This window comes from Amborella trichopoda, chromosome 8, assembly GCF_054954075.1.
Source record: "Amborella trichopoda isolate Santa Cruz 75 chromosome 8, AtrichopodaSantaCruz75HAP2 v2.0, whole genome shotgun sequence".
NCBI lineage: Eukaryota > Viridiplantae > Streptophyta > Magnoliopsida > Amborellales > Amborellaceae > Amborella > Amborella trichopoda.
This window is the reverse complement of record NC_142343.1, coordinates 31,398,977-31,422,621: the sequence shown is the minus strand read 5'-3', so window position 1 is coordinate 31,422,621 and position 23,645 is coordinate 31,398,977. Positions and strand designations below refer to the sequence as shown.

At 37.6% G+C, this 23,645-nt stretch overlaps 1 protein-coding gene and 1 long non-coding RNA gene across 7 annotated transcripts; one reads left to right on the top strand and one right to left on the bottom strand.

Annotated features, from left to right (window-relative positions):
• Positions 1 to 1,306: 1,306 nt before the first annotated feature.
• Positions 1,307 to 2,453, top strand: LOC148781010 (uncharacterized). Its single transcript, XR_016061172.1, has 2 exons — positions 1,307 to 1,555; positions 1,785 to 2,453. It is a non-coding gene; the product is annotated as an uncharacterized LOC148781010 (long non-coding RNA).
• Positions 1,697 to 22,444, bottom strand: LOC18423611 (large ribosomal subunit protein uL10c). 6 transcript variants are annotated; one of them, XM_011629025.3, is made up of 2 exons: positions 21,621 to 22,444; positions 1,697 to 2,118 (listed from the first exon to the last, which is right to left on the bottom strand). In XM_011629025.3, the coding sequence occupies exon 1, from the start codon at positions 22,351 to 22,353 to the stop codon at positions 21,646 to 21,648; it is 708 nt and encodes a 235-aa protein (XP_011627327.1). In that variant the 5' UTR covers positions 22,354 to 22,444; the 3' UTR covers positions 1,697 to 2,118; positions 21,621 to 21,645. The 6 variants fall into 6 exon arrangements, with proteins under 6 accessions (XP_011627327.1, XP_020530135.1, XP_006828274.1 ...); XM_020674476.2 differs by lacking the exon at positions 1,697 to 2,118 and adding an exon at positions 4,506 to 5,247; XM_006828211.4 differs by lacking the exon at positions 1,697 to 2,118 and adding an exon at positions 10,033 to 10,391.
• Positions 22,445 to 23,645: the final 1,201 nt, after the last annotated feature.

Here is a 23,645-nt window from a genome sequence, read left to right as displayed (position 1 = left end):
GTGAGATTTAAGATGTGGCTTTACTTTTTTTCATAAGGCCTAAGCCTTGTTTCAATCTTTTCTTACAAAAGGTTGTGGTTTCTATAAGTCCTAGGCCCTCATGGGTAAAAAGTAAAGCCTCACCTCAAAATCTCGTTGGAAAATACTTTGGCCAAGAGCAACCCCTATGGTGGCTATAAAATCTATTTTCACTATCAAAAGTCAAATTTGTAGCTCAAAAACTGGTACAGATCTCACATATTTGTAAACACCTGAAAAATGGACGGCCTAGATAATGCGTTACAATATACATTATTTTTTGGGCTTCAAAATCCTAATTTTTTTTCGCATTCATAATTATCAAGGTTGAGATAATCAATTAAAGTTTTATGATACCAAAATTAGAGTTTTTTTATGAGATTTAAGATGCAACATTACTTATTTTCATAAGCATATGTCCTCTTTTAACCTTTTTCCTACAAAAAGGATTTAGTTCCTAAGAGGTGTAAGCTTTATGAAAAATAATAAAACCTCACCTCAAAATCTCGTCGGGAAAACACTCGAGACATGGGAACCCCTACGATTACTATAAAATCTATTTTTGCCACTGATAAAGAATTTGTAGCTGAAAGATGGCACAAATCTTGTCGATCTATGAACACCTGAAAATAAACGGTCTAGATACATTATTACAATAAATACTATTTTGAGAGCTAAAAACCCTAATTTTTTCACATTCATAATGATCAAGAACGAGATGATGAATTTTATGATTTTTTATGCTATAATTTTTAGTGAGATTTAATGTGCAGAACTTATTTTCGTAACGCCTAGGCCCCGTTTTAACCGTTTTTCTAGGATGTGTTTCTCTAAGGCATAGGCCTTATCCTAAGTATCTCATTTTGCCAAAGGGACTAAGTGTGTAATATTGCTCACACGAGTGTATAGACTTAAAAAAAAGTGATTACGCATCTTTACTTATGCTAAACCTTCATTTTTTTAAAAAATATTTTTTTATCTTTTACTTCTTTTTTTTTTTTTTTTTTTTTTTTATTTCTGTTTATCGTGAGATCCAAAAATTAAAAATATTAATTGTAGTATAGAGTCTCTATCTTTCCTATCTTTCAACCACTTAGACATTTTTTATTATTCATTTTTTATCCAAAAAAATACTAAATAACACCCTCTTAACAACTTTTTTCTTTTCTATTAATTTCATCATCATCTATCTCTCGAAGCACCATCTCTCTCAAATCACCGTCTTTCTCTCAAATCACCTTATATTTCTCTCTCAAAACTCCATATCCATCTCTCGCTCTCTCATACCTAATGTTGCAGAAAAATTTACCTCTACATCGTCTCTCTTCTCTCTCTCTCTAAAATACTGTGCTTCAATCTAGCTCCTTTTACAGCTCCAATATACCACAAATTCTCTCTAAGAAATTCCACAGACCTGAAGCCCTATTGTGCTGTAGCAGCCCCAACCAGCCGATCATTTGGAGGATACAAAATCGAGCCTCAAACACCTACATCCATATATTTCTTCTTTCTAGCGGTTGAACTCCATTTTAAAAAGGTTTTAACTCAAATACCCAAATCGTAGATCCCCAATCTAAGTGTTATTATTGATGGATCTAAATTCTAAGTCACATTTGAATTTGCCTTTTCAAAATCACAGATGAGGAGTATGATGGTAGACCAAATCACATGTTCACTATTAACTAATCAATCAACTGCAAGTTTATATTCAACGATGTAACATACATGAAGTTCATATCGAATACTAATGATTAACTTGTATGCAGTGCTAACAAAAATCAAGTGATGCATCATAATTTCTAATGAACACCGATCAAATTGCTTTACATGCCGCTGCATATTTACATTAAATGGACGAGCTCTTCTCTTATCAGCAGCCAACCAGAGGAAACCACTCAATGGGGCAGCCAAATCTTCATCACCAAGAAAGAGTTATATCCTCTTATGCCAAAGTCAGGAACCTTAGAATCTTGCAGGGTGCTCAGTACATAACATTGGGTCTTGAATCTCTAAATTTGCAATATGCATATTTAGTTGGCGTGCTTGTGCGCATTTAACCAGAAGAAGAATAAGAAGCAGAACCACCATTTATCTCCATCCCTATCCATGCATGAAAACAGAATTCAATCAATCACAAAGTTTAGCTTTTCATCCAGCAAGGTTGTTCCTATGTTCCACAGAACTGGTTGCAATCTTTGAGCTAAGTATACTTTGCTTGCACAATCGGCTATGTTTGAGGCTCGATTTTGTGCCCTCCAAATGATTGGTGGATTGGGGCTACAACAGGGCCATAGGGCTTCAGATCAATGGGTTTTTTTAGAGGGAGTTTGTGGTATATTGGGCTGCAAAAGGGGCTAGATAGAGACCTGGTGTTTTTAGAGAGAGAAAAGAGAGACGATGTAGAGAGGGAAACTTCTCTAGAACAATGGGTAATTGAGAGAGTTTTGAGAGAGAGAGAAAGTGATTTGAGAGAGAGAGACTGTGATTTGAGAGATAGAGGGTCAATTAACGGTAAAAAAAAAAGAATTGTTGAGAGAAGGTGTCATTTTAATATTTTTTGAAGTAAAAAATAGATGATCAAAAGGATTCGAAATAGAAAAGATAAGAGATTCTATATTACCTGTAATATTTTCAATTATTCGGTCTTATGATAAATAAAAATTAAAAATATGATAAATAGAAATTAAAAATATGAGATAATGAGATATTTTTTCTTTTTTTTTCGGGTTGGATAGTGGTGGACACAACCCCATATCTAATTACCCCATTGTTGTTTCTAATCATGTTAATGCCACCAACTTGAACCTTCAAAAACTAACTCCCAATCAATTTAAAAAAAAAAAAAAGTAGGGGCCTCTCTTTCCCACTGAATTACTCAAAAAAAATATTTTTACTTAAAAGTTGAAGTACGAATACATCAAGTGCTAAACTCATGTTTTAACTAGAAAACAAAAAGAATTTAGCACTTCATATGTCGAACTCAAACCCGTTTTTGATTAAAAGGAAAAAATTTTGAGTTCAGCACTACAAGTGGCATGTTCAGAGCTAATATGAGAGATAAAAATACGACGTAAAAGGGAAATTGAGCATAAAAAATAAAAAAAAAATAAAAAGAAAAAAGAACTTTTAAAATTCTGCAAAATATGGATGTCTTTTTTTTGAGTAAATTTATCTAGTTATTAAAATATTAAATCTTTCCTTGAAATATCTGCCTTCTTTCACTGATAGGATAAGGTCGGTTTTTATTTTACTCCGAAAGTGGTTTTCTACCTACTATTTAAGTTGTTTGTAGCATTTAAGACTTACAAACTGCAGTGAATGCTTGTTTAAGTTGTTTGTAGCATTTAAGACTTACAAACTGCTGTCAATGCTTGTTTTGGAGACGGTAAGAGGATGCTTGTAATAATTGAAAGGCTATAAATTCCCTATAAATATATGGTGAGTTTTCTCTAAGTTGGGGAGTAGCATTTAAGACTCACAACCACGTCCATTGTTACAGGGGCCTTGCATTATTGCAAAGATCCTTTAGAATATCGAACGACACGAAAATATTTTCAATTGCACACGGAAAATTTAACTAGGGCTTCATAATTGTTTTGCTAGGTAGTTCAATGGGGAAGCGGTTGCTTACTTGTGGTAGCAACGAAATCTAGAAGTCACGTTGTGGCGCCTGTCCCTGACCACCTAACCTTGAGCCCATTCTTATGTCCTTTTGTAATTTTTCATAAGGCCCTTGCCCTTTGTCCCAAAGTCTTTTTTTTTTCTTTCTTTTTTCGCTCCTCCCTTAACAGTGTCACTACCATCTGAGGTGATTTCACTGTAGCCACCCAAAAGTTTGTAAAAAATAGGTGCAAATATAACTTTATTTTCCTTTAAAATAGCACCAAAACCCAAATGTTGGTGCATCTAATTCAATGCAATTTTATTTCACTGGGATAAGATAGTTATAGCAAGGCAATGGCCCCATGAATTTTATAAGAAAATAGAAGATGGGTGTAAGGCATTTGCCCCATACGTCCTTTATGCTCACAATGATGTTGCCCTTCAATGCAAATAATGCTGGGGTGCGGCTCTCAACCATGTATTCCAAGAGATGATTCTACCTGGAGGGTAGGTAAAAATTGATTGATCATGAATATATTTGAGGTAAATATGAGTTTTTCCACTATTTGAATTGAATCCGGTTATCTATAGCTTAAGCTCAAGGAGCTAGGGTTTTGAGGCAATGCTCGTTTCCTCGAATCGTGTAAAACGACTTAGAAAGTAGGGGTGTGAGACCCAAGTCCAAGTCTTGGTCTGCTTTTAGATCATGGTGGGTTGAGACTGAATCCAAAAGTGTGGACCCAACCAATTAATGGGTCGGGTCTCGAACTAGGTCGACCCTACTCAACTCAAACCGGATAAGTTGAGGGTCTTATTAGCTCTCTTTAACCACTCTTCTTTTAAAGACTCACCCATCCACCATATTTTACCATTGAAACCATGTGGGACAAAAACTCTAATAATTATTTTCAGAAAAGTCTTAAAAATGCCTATAGGTAAATTTGAATAGTATTTCACCCATTGAAAACCCACAACGGCTCTATAACAACCATGGCGGAATCCCATTTTTTCTTGCGTGAAAAAACCTGCGACGGACATGCTATGCCTGTGGCGGTCTGCCATCCAAAAAATCAGACAGTGCCGAATCTATAGGTAAAAATAATGTTCATTTTCGCCCATAAGTGCTACGTAGTCTCTTCCATTGTTCTTTCTATATGTCCTCGTCCACGTCATCACATTTCACTCCCTAAGCACTACGGAACTCCATCTCTCGTAGTCCTCTAGATATTTGAGCTCCATCCTCTCACCTAGCTATTATCTCTCATCCTCTTATTCTTTCTCTTCTTCCGTCTGCTTCTCTTTCACTCCTTCGTCACTACAAGTTGAGACCTAACCCTCAAGGGGTTTCTCAGTCTTGAAGCTCAAAACTGTTTAATACACCTTGGTTTACTTTGTTCCCAAACCAGTCCCTCAATGCTGGTGCCTCTTCCTCAGTTTTCTTGCTAACAAGTGTAAACTGAGCCACCATGCCTGAATATCCTTGGAGGATTAACTAGAAGCAACAAATACTCCTTTTCCTGTTTGTTTGAGTGAGTTTTGTACTCCCCTACTTTATACCCAGTATGCTCTCAAAAGGATCTAGACCATGAAAATATGGCATTTTCGTCAATGTGATGGTCGCCTCACCTGTTGGAAGTAAGAAAGTATATGAGATTTTTGCTTAAACCTCTCGAAGAAGGTTTAAATTGAAATTTAACATGAGAATTTGTTATAGACCTCACTCAGATTGAGGTGATGTTATTACAAGTGAAGTTCTCCCCATGTAAAAGATAGGTCAAAACGATGCTGAATGTAAGAGAATGCATTCCAAGATGGCCCATGAAGTAAACCTTCTAAAACCCCCTTTTTTGTCATTTCTAAATTGTGAACATCAAATTTCTTTTCTTTTCTTTTTTTTCTTTTTCGGAATGTTAACATGTATATATTCATTAAGAAAAATGCGTACAGGATTGCAATACAAAGTTGGAGTCAAAATATTAAAGTTATTAACCACCAAAGAATTAGGTTTTGAGTACCACTCCTCCCTAAAGCATCTGCCTCCTTATCAGTCTCCCACAAACAATGTGATAACTGAATTCCTTCCACAACAATTATTTCTTGAATTCATTCGTAAGCATTAAATGCCTCCACGGAATCCGAAATCTATCCCCACTCCAATTTATTACCTTCAATGAATCTCTCACTACTATTGTAGGACCACTAAAAGAAGATAACAGTCTTAAACCCTATAACAAGGATTTGATTTCAGCTTCCTTAGCAGTAGCTTCCCCACCGAACCCGAATATGTCAATAGAAATGCTCCTCTGATCTCTTGCAAGACACCCCCAATGCCTACTAATCAAAGGTCACTTAAAGAGCTCCCATAAAAATTAAGCTTAATTACCTAAAAGTCGCGGGTCCTATGCCCACTCTTTTCTATGTAATTACACCAAAATTGAGATCTGAGGTATGTCATCATCCCACTTAGCAATCTTGTATTCATGAGCTTTAGCTGAGATCGTGAACATTGATTTCCAGAAGCAATTTCATAGACATTCATAAGATATCACAGGAAATATGAATTTCATTGAAAATATTCTCAATCAATGTTAGTTGAATCAAAAAGGTTCATCAGCTGCTCAAGCAAATTGGAAATTGCCTTAAGATAAGCCTTGTTACAAAGAAATGAGAAGGAGAAAAGGACCAACAAGTTTCAAAATTAATCAATCAACAAAATGTTGCAAGCACTCACGCTTTGTGAAGAGGCAATTGCGGGTGGCTTTCCTACCAAGATCAGCTACATGCACCTTGTAGAACGTGAACACATAAGAAACACATTGCTACTGCAAAAAACTCCTCTGAACAAGTCGGCTAATTCAGAACACGAATTGACTCATCACCTAACGAAGAGGTAGTTACCTTCATCAAGGAACATTAGAGCTCAAGGAATATAACAAGAAATCAAGGATGTTGCTTTTGCGGAGGATTTCTTCTTACTTATTTGTCCTTAAGATGACTCATTTTCAAGTTCTCGATCCTAGTCATGGATAAATTGAATCTGCAGATTCCGACCGTGATTTCAAAGCAGGCATGCTGAAAATTTTCAACAACAAATAACATAGGAGTCACAAGAGGTGTGATTTATAAAATTGTATTTTCTGCATTTTTGGTGCATCTTGTACTCACAACATGTCGCACATTTCGCGCATGCCACAGTTACCTTGGATCACCCAAAAACTACCCCAAGGTGGTGATCGAGTTAAGAAATTTTCTAGAGCATCAAGATTGTCCCATGATGATGGTGGTGACCGTAAAGCTCTGCAGTCCACAATGGACTACCCCAGCACACAAGATGACAGTATACCCAGCAGTTAAATTCTCGAGTAGTACGTTCCACAGTGGCAACTGCATAGTTATGTAGTCTATAAGGATCATTTTAATCCCTGTGAGGGACAGCATAACCTCCAAAGCCAAAATTCTAATCATCAAAGGCAAGTATCCTAATTCCTTTTCTCAAAAAATTTAATTTCTTTTTCCTAAAATCTCTAGGACACGGTTTTGGTGAGTCAGCCGACTCACCTATTACTGTGCGGTCCCTTGTCTACTGTCCATTTCTAAGCTGGATGTCAAAAAATGTTAATATCCGCTAAAAGTTAAAATGAACGGTGAAGAAAGGAATTCAAAAAATAACATTTATATTTTTTGTAAAAGAAAAATTATAAATTTAGATAATTGTCATGGTTGAGATTATCAAACCTGAAATTTTTGGATCGAAAATATATCTTTGAGATACATTTCGTAACAAGACCGCACAAAAATAGTGTAAGTTGGCTGACTCAACAAACACTTTTCCAAATCTCTATTATATTGTATTTTAAGAACCATTATCTCTTAAAGTTTTCTAGAATGAAGAACTCTAGAATGAAGGAGTGACGACACAACAAAAAACGATGACATTGTCCCATTATTTTAGGCCAAATCTGACTGGAGAAGTATGATCTCTTCTGAAATCTAGTCAAATAAACTAAAACCCTACCCACAGGTGAACATGTCCAAAGCCTACGTTTAAGAAGACCAATTTGTTGCCCTTGATAATATGATTTATATTCAAAGATATTTTCTCAATCAAATTTCTCCATGTCACCAAGGCCTATGCTGTTTTCAATCCAATCATAGATGAATTCTGTTAGCTTTCTACTTTTTCCTAGAGATTTATAGGAAAATAGAAAGAAAGATAGGTCTAGGCGGATGTAGCCAAGTGGATCCTGTATTTTTTCATATAGCAATGCATTTCGCACCATGAGGATCCAGTTCAGATACATTTCTAATAGGCAGTCAGTTTTACGCCGAAAGGACTTAGTTCATATGACTTCCCATTTGGCAGTCCATTTCATGCATCGGGATCCTGTCAGATAATTGATCCTCTCAGATAACAAAGCCCCATTTTTCACTTTGGATCTGCATATATGACCCTTGACCCATTTGCCTAGGTTCTGATTGATGAATGGTCTCTCGACTATCAAATATTGTTTTTCATATATCCCACAACATGAAGTACATACTTCTTTGATAATCATTCAACTTATGAACAAATATCAAAGAGAGGCAACTACAGACACATAAAATTTGATTACGTCTTGGCATTCATGATAACTTCTTGTGCCAGACCTCACATAGAAGCTTGTCTATACACCTCTCAAATTACCAGAATATCCTTAAAAGTCTTAAAAATAAGCCAAAACATTGATCTAATATACTGTTTGAAGTTACCACTATTTTGCCTAAACAAAGTAAATTTTCCATTATTGCCTCACATGTGACACATCTTGTGACACATGCAACAAATCTTGCACCGTATAACTTCTATTGCACTTCAACTCGTAGTACAGAGCTGTAACACAGTACCATGAGAAATAACATGAACGTTTCCAGAAGCTTTCCAAGTTGGTATTCTATACAGTTTGCAGTACTTTGATGAATCTAAGCCATTTAAAAGGAACCCTACCCCCCAAAGTTTCAAAACTCGGATCATTTTGGGTGGATCATTCACCCATTGATCCTGTTGGATTGTTGGGTCAGTGATCCATATCAGATGTGGATCTGTCCAACTTGGTGATCCAGGAAAATGTCAAACAATAAATAAAATAGAATAAAAATTAAAATTGTGGTTTAGGTGGGGATTTAGAGGGACTTAGGAAAACAATTGATGAGCTTAAAAAAATAAAGGGTTTTGTTAAGCTATACCACTTGGTGTTGTAGACCCCTAAACTGCTCAACATTTTTTGACACTAAAATACCTTTGAATTGTAATACAAAATTATCAAGTAGGGGCATTTTTGGTCAGTTAAAAGGGTAGAATTGATATTTTTATAAGAAAAGAGTGGCACTCTATTAGTAGTTAAAAACAATTAATCCATCTTGTGGGTGATGTCACATACCATATCGAGGATGTCATTGTCTACTATTGTTAATAAATGTTTTTGTTTCTATTAGAAATGTATAGTTTACCCTTGATTAATTACTTAAAATAACCCTAAACAAAAAGTTATTATACTATAGGATAAGGGTATCTAAATGTCTAAAAATGTTGAGCACTTTAAGGGGTCTACACTACAAGTGGTGTAGCCTAACAAAACCCAAAAATAAAAACACAAATATATATAACGGGTACCAAACCAAATTATCAACGAATTTTATAATCTTGTTTCTCTTAGATTTTTCACTGTTTTAAGTGCTAATACACTGGTTGCTTCAATAGATCATCTTATACAGATTACATGGCCTATATAAACCGCAGCTAATCCTTCACATAATCCTACATCTACCTTAGATCCACTTCTTTCATGTGAGCTGGACCACATTTGTACAATATGCGGTCCAGAGGCATAAAGCATCCATCATAAAGATGGATGCAAATAGGTGGTCCATCTAAAAACAATTGTAACTAACGGTCCAAAGTGTTTTCTTAATATAATTATTATTTCTAGTTTTCAAATTTTATTTATTTTTTCATGTTCATGATCACCATATTAAAAAATTATATATTCCCTAAAAACTAGGATCAAATTATATTTCAAAAATATATTTATTACCAAGCTCGCATTTCTACATGTGAGGGCTTGGACGCATGCTAACCGTGTCCCTACTGCAAATGCCCCATTGAAAGGAAGAAGCACGGGCCCAGAAATTGGCTTATAACATACTATCATACTTCAACTGTGGTTAGTTCTGGACTATTTTGTGAACCACACTTTTTGCTGAATTGGAGCTCTAATTCTCAGATCCTTGAGTGCATTATTCGCATCCCACAACCATTAAATAAAAAACATGACATGCAAGCCAAACATGATGCGAAGAGAAGTTAAATGGAGAAATTGAACAAGAAAGCAAAAACCAGAAGCAAAATGAAGAGAGGAGACACCAGAAAAGAAATACAGTGGCACCAGCCTTCCTCAAATGTGACACACATTGCTGTGGGAAAATCAACGTCTGATGCCCAATATAGGATTAACAGAAGAAGCTACAGTATTTTGCATACTATACTCTCTAGGCATCAGAAAAAAACTGTAGAGAGCTCCAATTTACATAATAACAGAGGCAGTTCATCAATCTCAAAACCCCTAAGAAGTGGTTGGCATTTTCTTAAAATATAGCCAGGCAACAATATGGCAATGGCTAGTAACCCTGCATCATTCTCATCCACAACCTTTGATCATTATTAGCCATCAGCTGGAGTTCCATTGGTCAGTTGTGCTAAGTGTTAGAGTGCACGTGGAAGGACAGATGAACTCCTACATTTAACGCAGGGAGACATTAGATCACGTATTTTATATAACACACACATACCACTTTATACTATTTCGTCATGTCAATGGATACTTTCTGGTGACTCACAGCAGAGCTGAGATCAATTCCTCATAAAGCCAAGAACTATGTGGAAAATTGAAAGTACCAATACAGTTAGATGTCCCAGACCAAGAAGTACTGCACCAGAAACTGTCTGGTCCATGACGAGAATAATACAGAGAATCAATAAAAAAAGAATAATCTTAAACCACAAAAAAGTGGCTCTTGTTCTATTGGTTATGCATAGAGTTAGGATCAACCTTACATACTCATGCATGAAGAGGGAGTCATAGCATAAGAAGAGAGAGAGCCATAGAAATAGAAGAAACGTCACCTTTATCTATAGCAGCACCCATTTTGTCTCCAAAAAAGGCCAATCTTGTTCCTCCCATTGAAACAAACTTTATTTACATCCTAATGTTATTTGTACAATACAAAGAGTTATTTCGGTAAAAAAGAAAATGGTACATCACCTTCAGAAGTACTAAGGCAGGAAGAAAACCAAGGGAACAACGTCCAGGAGAGGTGTGCAGTCAAAGACCTAAAGAATTACAAGGTTCTTCTTGACCCTACAATCATGTCCAACCTATCTTGGCTTTCCATACTTAAAGCACTATTTTCTCTGTTTCTATCTTCGTCATTGATATGAGGGATTTCTTGCTACAACCTTTTTAGCTCCAGCTAGAATAGGATTTTGGTGTGGGTTTGATTGGTTATGGTGTTGACAATTACAACACTACATCCCAAGTTTGATCCTGGAGCTAAAATACCCAAGAAAAAGGTTGCTATCCTAGTAGGCTGGTACTGCTGCCAACCACTTTTTTCTTCCCCTAGATTTCATTGTTGGATATGCAAAGAAACCTCCTGAAGAGAAGTTGACTTCCAAATGAAAGAGACCAATTAATCAGATGAAGTTTTACCATTTCTGCTACATCCGAAGTTAAGAGACTTGCCCCTGGGCTAGCTTGAATTGATGAGCACACGTACACTGAACATGTTTTTTTTTTAGAATGTCCACTTGTATTAAGTATATCCAAATTTACAAAAATGGGTACCCCCTCTAGAGGGGTGCCTATCAGGACTGGCCCCAGGAGGAGGGACAAAAAATGCTTTACAAGAGGGAAGAAAAAACAGCAACTGAATACAAAAACAGGGATTTGTGCTTGTGAAAAGGGTCTAGTTCTCCAGGGTGGGATTGGAATAGGCTTCCTCCCTGGCCATGACATCAGCCGCGGTGTCAGCTTCGCTAAAGATGTGACTCCACTTGACCTGAAGGTTCCTGGAAATGTGCGCTATCTCTTCAAAAAAGTGATCAAGTCTCCACGAGCAAGAGGGAGGATTGGATGCCCAAGCTATAACGTTACTTGAAATACTTACTACTATACTACAACGACATGTTTCACAAATAAGATAGAAAGATCCTAAAGATTAATACCACGGACCAATGCCTAGAACTAGGTGTTTTGTTCTTTAACCCAGTTACAAATGCAAAAATGTTTGGTTTCGTTTAAACTGGAATAAACATGTATTCCAGTTTAAACTGATAGTCCCAACAGGTCGGCTTGGTTTATTTTGGAAAATTCTGGAGATTTGCTATTGCTAGGCATGTGCTTCCTGGGTAGTGTTGTCATCCTGCATGTTCATTTTCAAACCAGATGCCTTTCCATTTGTCAAGGGCACTGGTTCAAATTTCTGAGAAGTGAAAACCATTAGTAATTTTCTATCCCCTAAATATTAGCAACTCACACTGGTCATGGAGAGCGACATAAGCTATTTCCCAGATGTAATTTCACACCAACTAAATGTGAAGTCACACCTTTGCAGTGAGTTAAGTTTCCCGTTTCCTACATAGAAAATGCAGAACTAGTGTGTTGCTAGAGCAAAATGTTTTGCAATTGGGCACCACGCTTGAATGGTTTGGTGTTGACAGTTGCAGCACCACATCCCAAATCCGAATCTCATTGCTAACCTACCCCTGCCCTGTGTGTGGCCAAGTAACCAAAAGGATTTTTTCATAAATACTAAACCCAAGCACAATGGAATCAGCCCCACCAATAGAAGTTATCACCATGTAAATCAAAATGCAGCAGCCTTCTAGTCCAAGCCAATTTTCAAATGTCCAAACAATGGATCAGAGCAGAAGTTTCAGGTTCCAACCCAAAGAAAGAAATAAAAGTTTCCTTTAACAAAAAAAAAATTTTAAGCATACCAACTGAAGGCCAAGATAAATATCACAAATATGAAGATGCCTGAAAGGTATGAAAAGGATAAACACCGAAACTGTCCCAGTAATGTTTTAGTTTACACTCCAGTCAACAAATACTATGTTCTCTTATAAGGTCCTTGCTTGGATTCTCTCGTCATGAACAATCAGGTTCTCTCAAACATAGGGCAAAACTCAATTCACATGATATTGGATCATGAAAAACCAGAGCCATCTAACATGACAATCATTTCTTTAAAGTTGTTTAAAGTGATCAGCTACAGTTCATTAATTACATTCTCATCGGCAATACCTTCCAAATTAAGCCAAACACAAATGAATCACAAAATTCCAAAATAAAGCACACAATGCAAAACAAGAGAAATAAGCAAAGAAATATGGATAAATTCATCATGCACCACATAAAATCCAATGTTGAAGAGATGATTAAAATATACAAAAAGAATGGTAGGGCAGCAAAAATATCTTAAAGCTCTAATTCCAGCCCATAACTGGTTCAAAAAGCCTCTGATGATGGGGAGCCTCAATCCATGAACAGGAAGGAACATAGGAAGGAAACACCAATACATGTCGTCTGGGCCATCAGTGTAATTTTGGGACTATTGGATCCTTTAGGACTCTAGGGGGATGTTATGGTAAGTGAACTTCAAATTGTGATAAAACTTTAGGGCATGTTTGATAACTCAGAGTTTCTGCTCTGGAAGCCAAAACTTCCAGCTCACTATAGCACTTCCGCATTTGAGAATGGGAAGTGGTACAGTATTCTGAGGTTAGAACTTCAAACTCTTTTAATACTGCGGTTCCAACCCCAGCCACCCCCACCTTCCTACTGGAACTCTGTGGCAGAGATGTGGCGCAGTTCTGTTGTTCATGCAAGGAAACAGGCCGATGACCTCTTAATTCAGACCTGCAATCTCTCTGTCTAAACCCTCCTCTCTACCTTCCCTCCCTCCCTCAGGAACACAACAATTTCAGCAGGTGGGTTCTCCCTCCCTCCCTCCTTGGGGCACGAAACAATTTCAGCAGGTGGGTTTAAATGTTTGTGGTGTTTTAATGGCTTCTGGTTCAAGGCAGGGGTGCCAATTGCGTCGGGGTTTAATGGCTTTTGGTTCAAGGCAAGGGTGGCCATTGGGTCGGGTTGACCCAAACCGGGTCTAGGTCCGTGTCCATGGTTTGGACCAGCGGGTCGGGTCCAGGTTCAAATGACTTGGACCCGACCTGGGTCCAAGTCCGCCATCAACCCTATCGGGTCGGGTCGATTGATCCGGGTCGACCTGTCCCAGGTTGGGTCAAAGTCACTTGGACCCAGCCCGATCTATTGCCACCCTTCCTTGTTGGGGTAGGAGCCTATACCTTGATAGTGGCAAAGTGGACTCAGTTCCTACTAATTCTAGATCTCTATCGCAGGTGGTCGGAGGTTTCATCCTTGTCATATAAGAGAACGGGATAAAGGTATTTCTTGTTGAGTTTTTAAGCTAGCTAGTAGCACCCTGTTCCTGCAAAAACTAGGGTTTTGGCTCTTGCAGCAGTGATTATTTCACCTGTGGAGCTTTGGCCCCCACAACATTAAAACCAGTTTGTTGGGGTTCATGCTTACAAACCAATTTGCCCATGGCTGTGGGCCCAGGTCTGTGCAGTGGAGAAAACTTGTGGTCTTGGTTTCAATGCATTTTGTCATGAAAGCTCCGATCTCGATCTATGAAAGCCCAAGAAGCTCTGCTCACCTTGTAGCTATGGCTGCCCCTATGGTATCGATCAGTCTTTTCCATGTACTGAGGCCTCAAATCGAAGGTGCAGCTTCAATTGTTTTGCTTTGTTCTTCTCCTGAATGTTTATCTGCCTGATCTTCGCAAGCCTGGAAGAGAAACAGGGCTCTTCTCCATCTAGAATCCACTAGTTTTTGTCTTTGAACTTGCCATTGCTGCTGTACTAGTTAGCGCTGTTTCATTGTTTTCAGTTGCCTGGGTTTAAATTAAGTTGCAGATAATCAAAACCACTTCTTTATGCAAAGAATAAATCAAAATTAGGAGTGATTTAGATGAACGAAAATCATGGAGGGTCAGGCCTTCTCTTATGAAGAACTAGCGAGAGTGACAGGTGGGTTCAAAGAGGAATCCGTTTTTGGGAAAAGGAGAGCTCCTGTGTTCAAAGCCGTGCTCAAAGATGGAACTGTGGTTACAGTTCGTAATATCGATAAACATCAAAGATCAAACAAATCATTCACCTTGTTTTCAGTCTAACAAAATGGAGGATTATTAAGCACATTGCTTCTTTTTTTTCACCTGAAGAAAGTACACCCCTTGTTATCCAGCTAATCTGATTTTTTGCTCACCTTAGTTCCCTATTGTATGCATTAAGGTAACTATCAAAGTAAAATGGTTTGAGCAAGATCATTCTTTTAAATTCTCTGAGAAAGGTATAAGAGTGTCTCAGAAGAATATTGTTACTCCATCTGATTTTCATTTTCTCCGTATCCTTATTTTCTTGTGTTTCATGGAAGATGTACTGGTTTTTTAAATTTTTATTTTTTTCAACGGCCCTGATTTGGTTCTTAGATATAAAAATTTGAAGCATTCGACCATTAAGAACCTCATTTGTTTGATCAATATCACAAACTGAGTCAATCAATCAATCACTAGGCTGAGCACTGCTCATCTTCTAAACCTCTACGGCAATTGTGAAGAAGGGAGACAGGGCTCTTGGTCTATGAATTCATGGCTAATGGCTCTCCATGAACCCCTTCATGGAAATAAAAAAGAGTCTCTAAATTGGATTAGAAGGGTGATCATTGCAGTCCAAGGAGCAAGAGGAATCGAATATCTCCATTGATATTCTTGCCCACCTGTAATTCACAGTGACATCAAGTCATAGAGCATATTTATTGATGAAGAATTCAATGCAAGAGTGGCAAATTTCTCCCTCCCTGGCCCTAATTTGGTTCTTAGATATAAAAATTTGAAGCATTTGACCATTAAGAACCTCATTTATTTGATCAATATTACAAACGGAGTCAATCAATCAATCACTAGGCTGAACACTGCTCATCTTCTAAACCTCTATGCCAATTGTGAAGAAGGGAGACAAGGCTCTTGGTCTATGAATTCATGGCTAATGGCTCTCCGCGAACACTTTCATGGAAATAGAAAAGAGTCTCTAAATTGGATTAGAAGGGTGATCATTGCAGTCAAAGAAAGAGGAATTGAATATCTCCATTGCTATTCTTGCCCACCTGTAATTCACAGTGACATCAAGTCAATAGAACATATTTATTGACGAAGAATTCAATGCAAGAGTGGCAAATTTCTCCCTGATCACAAAACTATTAAAGGTCATAAGTGGCAGAAAAGCCGTAGACATGAAATCTGAAGATGGAACATAGGGGAATGAGCCGTTCTTTGGAGACAAGCTGGAAAGATTAATGCACTCCTAGAACCCCATTTTAGGACCACCATTGGAGATGGAGGCAATGAGGAGAATAGCAAAAATAACGAGTTGATGTAGGAGTATGAGAGGGAGAGAGCCATCAATGCAGAAAATAACAACTGGGCTTCAAAGGGCATTAGCTTTGTTAATGGGGAGTCCATGTAATGAGCAACCACCATTGCCAGGTGATGTTGCATATATAGAGTAGCAGGCTTCATAAGAAGACATCTCCAAGATAGTCTAACAGGTCAGGGAGTTCAGAGACCACTGATAATGAAGATCAAAGGTTTAAGTTTAGAGGTTCTTTTTGGATCACTTAATTTATTGCTAACCTTTTCAAAGCATAAACTCGCCAAAATGGTTACAGACGCTCAAAATTTATTCATGAGATATGGAAAGGTTTAGTTAACCATGAAACAATGTTCACAAGAGGATGAACTAGAATGGATGAACTATGAAACGATAAAAAATGTAGTTTACCAATAAAGAAAATGAAGAATTCAAATACATTTTATGCAAAAATATGATCAATTTTTTTTTTGTGTTTTCTGTAATCTATACTGTCCATAGTTTTGTGAGTATGTTGACAGTGGTGTATGGGAGAAGGGAGAGCTTATTGCTATAGGAAGAAGGTAGGGACAGCAATGGTGTATCAAGGTGACTTTACTGTTACCAGATTTTCTTATGTCAAGAACTTGATAGCAGCTACGGTTCGAGTCTCAGAGTTTCTATATCATGATATCCTAATGGACCTTATCTCGATGAACTTACACATCATCAGACAATCAGGTGAACAATGTGAGGTTAAGTAAGAAGAAAGGCATCTAAATCCCATCAAACTTTCAAAGTCAATAATGTAGGTGAAATATCAGTATTAGGATTTGTTGATCAACTGCTTCTCATCTTCAGTAATTGAATAATTTGAATCATAGCGATCAACTAAAATATGTGTTTGACACAGGTTTTAGGAGTTGTGGGCGAGTAATTGACCCTAATGTGTCAAATAGGGGTAAAACTCCAGATAGAGAGAAAAGCCCAAGTTGTGGGACTGTGGGACTGGTCCCAATCTGGCCACTTGAGGAAGAGGAAGCCAAAGGTCCCCAAGGGAATTGTTGACTTTGATAAGAAGGAATAAGATAATAATGATAGAGGTGGAGAAAGTAAAGTGACCTGAAAAGGGACTATCACTATATCATGAGACAAGGAATTGGTCATACATATCCAAGGTTAAATGTATTAAATTGTTGGCTCCAGTTTCTACTAGAGGTAGCCAAGGCCGAAGGAGAGGAAATCCAAACCTATAAATTCTGTAGGCATAAGATATAACTATATACAGAAGAACAAACTACCACTAACACAATTTAGATGCCTTTTTGGGTTTTACTTGGCAAAAAACATGCAAAAACCACATTAGGATAAGGCTCGGATGATGATGATGATGAATCTTTTATCTTGGAGGGAACACAGCCATGCGGCTGGATAGGTTCTCCAAGGGCATGGAGGGAGTCAGTTCAGCAAGTCCCGAGTGGACCAGCTGAGTCTATTCTGAGATAGTCAAGTGGCCCAAAAAAATCCCAACAATAGCGAAAATCATATCATAGATTCAAAAAGCAGCCTGCCTAGGCAGGCTAGGGGGGCCGGGGCGATGCGGCCCTATTGGGGGCGCTAGGTCCCTGGGCGACCGCCCAGGTGAGTGCCCCAGTGCCTAGCCCTGGATGGGGTCCCAAGGACTATGTCTGCCCAGAGCGAAAATACCCCTCATGGAGGGGCATTATTGTCTTTACCCCTTAAATAAGGAGGAGGGCGGTTACGTTTTTATGAGACCTAAACCTTCTTTTTACATTTTAGAGTGGAAAAAGGGGAAAAAAAAAAGCATTTTTTGCATTTTTGTTCGATCGATCGGTTAATTCGAAGTTTTGAAAAATCGATCCAAACATCATCCTTTTGATTTGGACTGGGATGATAATCATGGTAATGGTATGGACTATGGAGTTTATGGATGTATTTTATGACTGTGGACTATATGTTGTGCCTAGTATTGAATTTGAATGTTGGATTATATTTTCCTATTTTTCTTAATGTGTTATTAACTAATTTTCCAAATCTCAAATATTTTGGTTGGTCTTTGGAGTTCAGATTGATTGAACATAAAAAAATGTATTAAAAATGCCTCAATATGCATTTTTTACACACAAATTGGACCCATAACTGTTTTTCAAACACCTCTCGCCCCTGTTCTACCACTTGGGCCGGCCAGAAACCTGGGCTGCTTCCTAGGCACTGGGCGGCATGGACCCCCCAACCCCCTCCCACTGCCTAGGCACCACCTGGCGTTTCTTTGGAACATTGAATCATATAAATTCAAAAGAAAAATAATCTTTTCATTATGAATGGTTTTCTTGGGAAACTAAACCGCTATTCCTTTTGGGTGGTTTTTGAAAAATAAAAGCATATAGAACACTGTATACGTCCAAATAGTGTTTAGATTATTAAAAGACTAGAAAATCCAAGATTTCAAACAGTATTTGTGGATATTAAGACTATGATTTCGTAGGGAACTCAAAAATAGGCTTAGGGAACAAATTTCAACCATGACTGAGCTAGATTTGAGAAGAAATCACAAGTTTTCAGTCTCCAGCCAAACACAAATTGGAAAATCTCAATCACTTGAAACCAAGAAATTAGATGTTCTTCTCTCGAATTCAATCTCAATAGATAGAGGATGCAGACTCTAGATACAAAACGTTAGGTTTGATTGAAGAATGATGAGCAAAAAGGTAGTTTATTTTCTGCAAATCCCCCTCCCCCCCCCCCCCCCCCCCTTCCCTTTTTAAACTAGAAAAATCATTGAACTTCTTGAGTGGTGAAATACATGGCTAGTTCGTTAGAAACTCATGGTATATGACAACTCGCCTGAGTTACTGCAGCAACTCCGAAGAGTCTACGATACGGTACACCCCCTAGGTGAGTATTGGGTGGGATTATGAGCTCGGCAGAGTGACTCGGGCGAGTCCAAACACCATGTCTATTTACTCTGGTTTGGATGGAAACAAAGAAATATTTCCATTTCTCTTGTGTTCTTATTTGAAATTTTGAAATGGTTTTAGGGAAAGTGTGTTCAAAGTTATCCGATTTAGGAGTTAAGTCCCATACTTCCGCCTCACCATATATCTCTGCCTCAACCACTTGAAAGAAAAATATCTTTTTCCTTTGCCTTGTAAACTCCATTGACCAATAGAAGTTACGGGGCATCCAAATTGGACCAAAAAATATAGCTTTTTGATATCCACATACAAATCTATTGCGAACGGCATGGTTCATTACAGATTATAAAGGTTTCCCAACAGTGATTTATTGGTTCCCGTTGTGCAAGAACAAGGATCATGAAGCGACTGCCACATTCATCCTGCCATATTGTCCAGGCAATCAAATACCCGACACACCAAATATGACTCCACTAGAGCAAATTTATCCAAATGACAATTGGTTTCCTGCTACTCATTCCCAAAAAAAGAAAAATTCACCTTCAACATCTTTAGCATCTTCCAATATTCCCTCTGTAGACTTACCATCCACTCACATGAAACCATATATTTCTCTACTTAGACTTGCCCCAAGCTTTTCTTTTCTTAGTATTATGGTTATCAGAAGTTCAGAACAACCACATAAATTGCTGCAACTTGATCAATAATGTGCAACTTATCATTATATCCTAAAATAGATTCTAACAAATGTGTCAGTTATGGCAGCTAAATTAGTGGATCTGGAAAGCGGCACAAGAAACGAATGAGGGAAACACTGTCTTGAGCTAACACTTTCGATGTAGATTTATCATTTACATTTATGTGCATGAGGCAGGACGGAAAAAAAAAAATGCCAGTATTTATGAAGCCCGGCAAGTTACCTCAAATTCAAAAAAGGCCAGCAAGTTACTCTCATAAAAAAAAAAATTTGCCAGCAAGTAACCCTCCAAATATGATTCCACCACCTATATTGGATGCCAAATTATCCACAGCTGCTCTAAAATGAACAAGACAAGACTTTTTTGGTATGGCATTTTATAAGACAGCCACTCAAACCTCTCAACGCTACTCTCCCATGTTAAAACAATGGAGCCAACGCTTTCTACCAACTCTTCTAAAAAAAAAAAATTTCCCACTAATAAATAAAATGAGTTTTGTAGATTGTAGTCATGCCCTTTGCTTAAAGATACACTCCCGACAAGCCTACCAAATTTCTGACAATCCCGTCATAAACCATCCAAAAGTGTGTAAGACTATGGAAGAAATCAAGTAAGCAAAGAAAGAGCACAAGCATCCTTCAACCTTCATTAGCATGCTAAAAATCAATGGTATCTTTTTCTCTTTCTCGGTACAGGTCCTCCTTGTCCTGCATATTCATATTTATGCACAATGAAATGGCATGCACATCTTAATTCATCCATTCTCATATCCATGATAAAAGAAGACCAACACAATAATAAAATATACACACACCCCTCCCTGAAAGCCTAAATCTGATTACATAAGGTGAAGTGTTACACGAGATAAGAGGTATAGTTGTTGGTTAGGAAAAGGGCGCAACCCAAAGAAGATGAAATAAAAAGTCTCATCCAGATAATTACTTCATAAGTATGAGGACACATAGGAAACATGCTCTAAGCATATAACTTACTTCATAGCACCTCACCTATCTAGCCCTATGAAGTACAAGTGAATAAAAGCATTAACAATTTGAAATGCAAGAGTAAAATACAGAACTTACCGGTTCAATAAAATGGGGATCCACAACATAGATTGACTTCTACATTGTATGAGAATTCATATGGAAACATTCTCAAAGCATAATCACACTATTTACACAACAAGGAATGCAAGTCAACAAACTAAACACGAAACCATATTAAGGAAAAGAATTGCATTTAGCATGAATATCAATAAAAGGCTGCCCTCATACATATAAAAAGACAGCCATAACTATATGCACAACAACAATCAAGTTCAGCTGCGTTCCCTCATAATAGTAATCAAGATAAAGCATTTTATCAAACTGATTTAAAAAGGAAAACAGAAAAATATAGAGCATTAGGTTGCAGAATTATCCCCAAGGATAGAGAATTACAGGCTAGTTGGCATCATTAAAACCGAAGAACACTAGAGGGAAGGCATACGAGCATCATGGGCAACATTGAATCTCAAACTAAGTGAGCACAAGTAAATAAAAGACCTAAGAGCATCCTTGGCATCACAAACTTTGGATGAGAAGCCCCGGAGGAAGGAATAACAGAAAAAAAAAAAAAAAAAAAAAGAATGCAAATTACATAGACAAAACAGAAATTACACAAAAGAAAAACCAAAAATAACAGATACACTAGGCGATTTGAACCACTAATGCAACAAATTACAATTGCAGCAAAAAAAAACTCAGAATACAAAGCATATACATTTACAGATATGCAATTCTTGGAGAAAAGAAGAAAAAATGGCAACAAGTTAATAATAATTTGGAAGCAAAGAAGCCAATTTACCACAAATTATTCAGTGGTCACTAAATCATTTGCCCTCATCCTCCATCTTCTTCACATAAGCCTTCAAGACACCCACAATATCCCTAGCAGGCGCCTGCAACGTCCCAATCAACGATATCGAAGGCCCCTGAACCAACCCCAAAAGCTTCGAAAAAATCTCAGCCTTAGTGGGCATGGTCTCAAGAGCCTTGAACTCATCAGGCCCATAAAACCTCCCCTCAAAAACAGCCCCCGTATAGTCATTATCATCAAGCTTCTGCTCTCTCTGAAAGTTTCTATAAGGCTTTAAAGCACCCGTTATCTCCTCTGTGTGAACAAATAGCCAGGCATTCATGCCTTTCATGCAAGGTTTCAGAGCTTCCCATTGTGTATTTTCAATGGCTTTTCCCACCAATGTGTTCTTCGCAACAATGAGCTTCACTGATTCAGGTAATAAACTTCTTAGGTCCTGAAACTGCTTAACTGTGAGGCCCTTGTATTTTATGCCTGCAACTAAGTAACAGTCTTCAAGCTGTTGCCTCACTGTTTCTACCGTTTCTTCCTTCTTTGTTCGGCTAATGGCTGAACGAATGGCGGTTTTGTGCGCTTTGCGAAAGGCGGTTTTGGGGGTAAAGGAGACGGTCTTGGTAAGTGGGTTATACAGGAAAGTGGTTTTGGTGGGAGGGTTTGAGAGGATAGCTGCTTTCAAGGGCGGGGGCGGGTTTTGGTTGCAGAGAGAGGCGGAAAGCTCCATTGGAGAGAGAGAGAGAGAAGCGCGGTGTTTTTCGGGAGAGTACGCCTTATCCGTGAGGCGAATGTATAAAGCAGTGGAAAAACTACGGCGTGATCATATTTAAAGGGGAAAAAGTTTATATAGATCCGAGGCTCTAAACAACAAAATTAAAGCCTTACCTCAAAAATTTCGAGGTTCTGCTCGAATATCTTCAAATTGATCATTTAACGGTAAAAAAATACATTTTAAATTTTAAAAATAATATATTTTATAACATGTTTTTGAATTTTTAATTTTCAAGATTTTCAAGTATTCATAGAGACATTATTTTTGAAATTTTAAATTTTATTAATAAAACTAAAAATATATTTTAAGACTATCACAAAGATTTTTAACATTAAAACCACATTTTTCGATACTATTTAAATATAGACTCTAATTTGATTATTTAGAGATAAGGAGTTTAGTTTTTTTGAATTAGGAGATAAAAGGAGTAGCCCTGGGTAAGTACGTCCTTGCCTTATTTGGATGAAAGGTTTTGGTTTTAAAAAGTTATAACCCTTTGTAAAACGGATCACGTACTATGTAATTGAGGAGATTGAATTTTATGAAATAAAGAAAGTGTTTTTTTTGTAGAAAGAGACCCTTTATAGAGGTTGTTTCTTGGGAAAATTATAAATAATTTCAAGATTTATGCAACTTACCCCAAACCTAATTTTCTCTCATTTTTTATCCCAAAATACACTTTCTATGCAAATACCCTCCCCCAACCAAAAAAACGCAAGTCTATACTTCCTCCCTTAGTTTTATCTTACTCACGCCTCTCTCCTCTAAACTAATTTTTTGGGCGGTCTGACAATAAAAGTTGAACGGGGTTCGGCAAAGAGAGGTGCTTTGGCATTTTTCAAATATGGTCCGTCAGTAGTCAATTGCGGTTCGGTACATATACAAGTGCAGTCTGGTAGTTAATTTTCTGGAATAATTGGTCTAGCAATGCAAAGGGCGGTCCAACAGAAATTCAGGGGGTCTAGCAATGCGATGGTGCCGTCCGGCAAATTGCTACTGGGTTTGAAAGTCAACGTCAAAGCCAAAATGATTTTTGTGTATGAAAAGGGCATTTTTGTTATAAAAGAAATGAACATTTTCCTTTGGGGTTATTTACATAAAAAGTATATTTTGGGGTAAAAAGTGAGAGAAAAAATTAGGTTGGAGGGTAAGTTACACAGAAAGTGTAGTATTGGGAGTTATTTGTAATTGTCCATTGTTTATTCTATTGTGTTTGTGGACCCTGTCGGAATGCCCGTATCCACGCA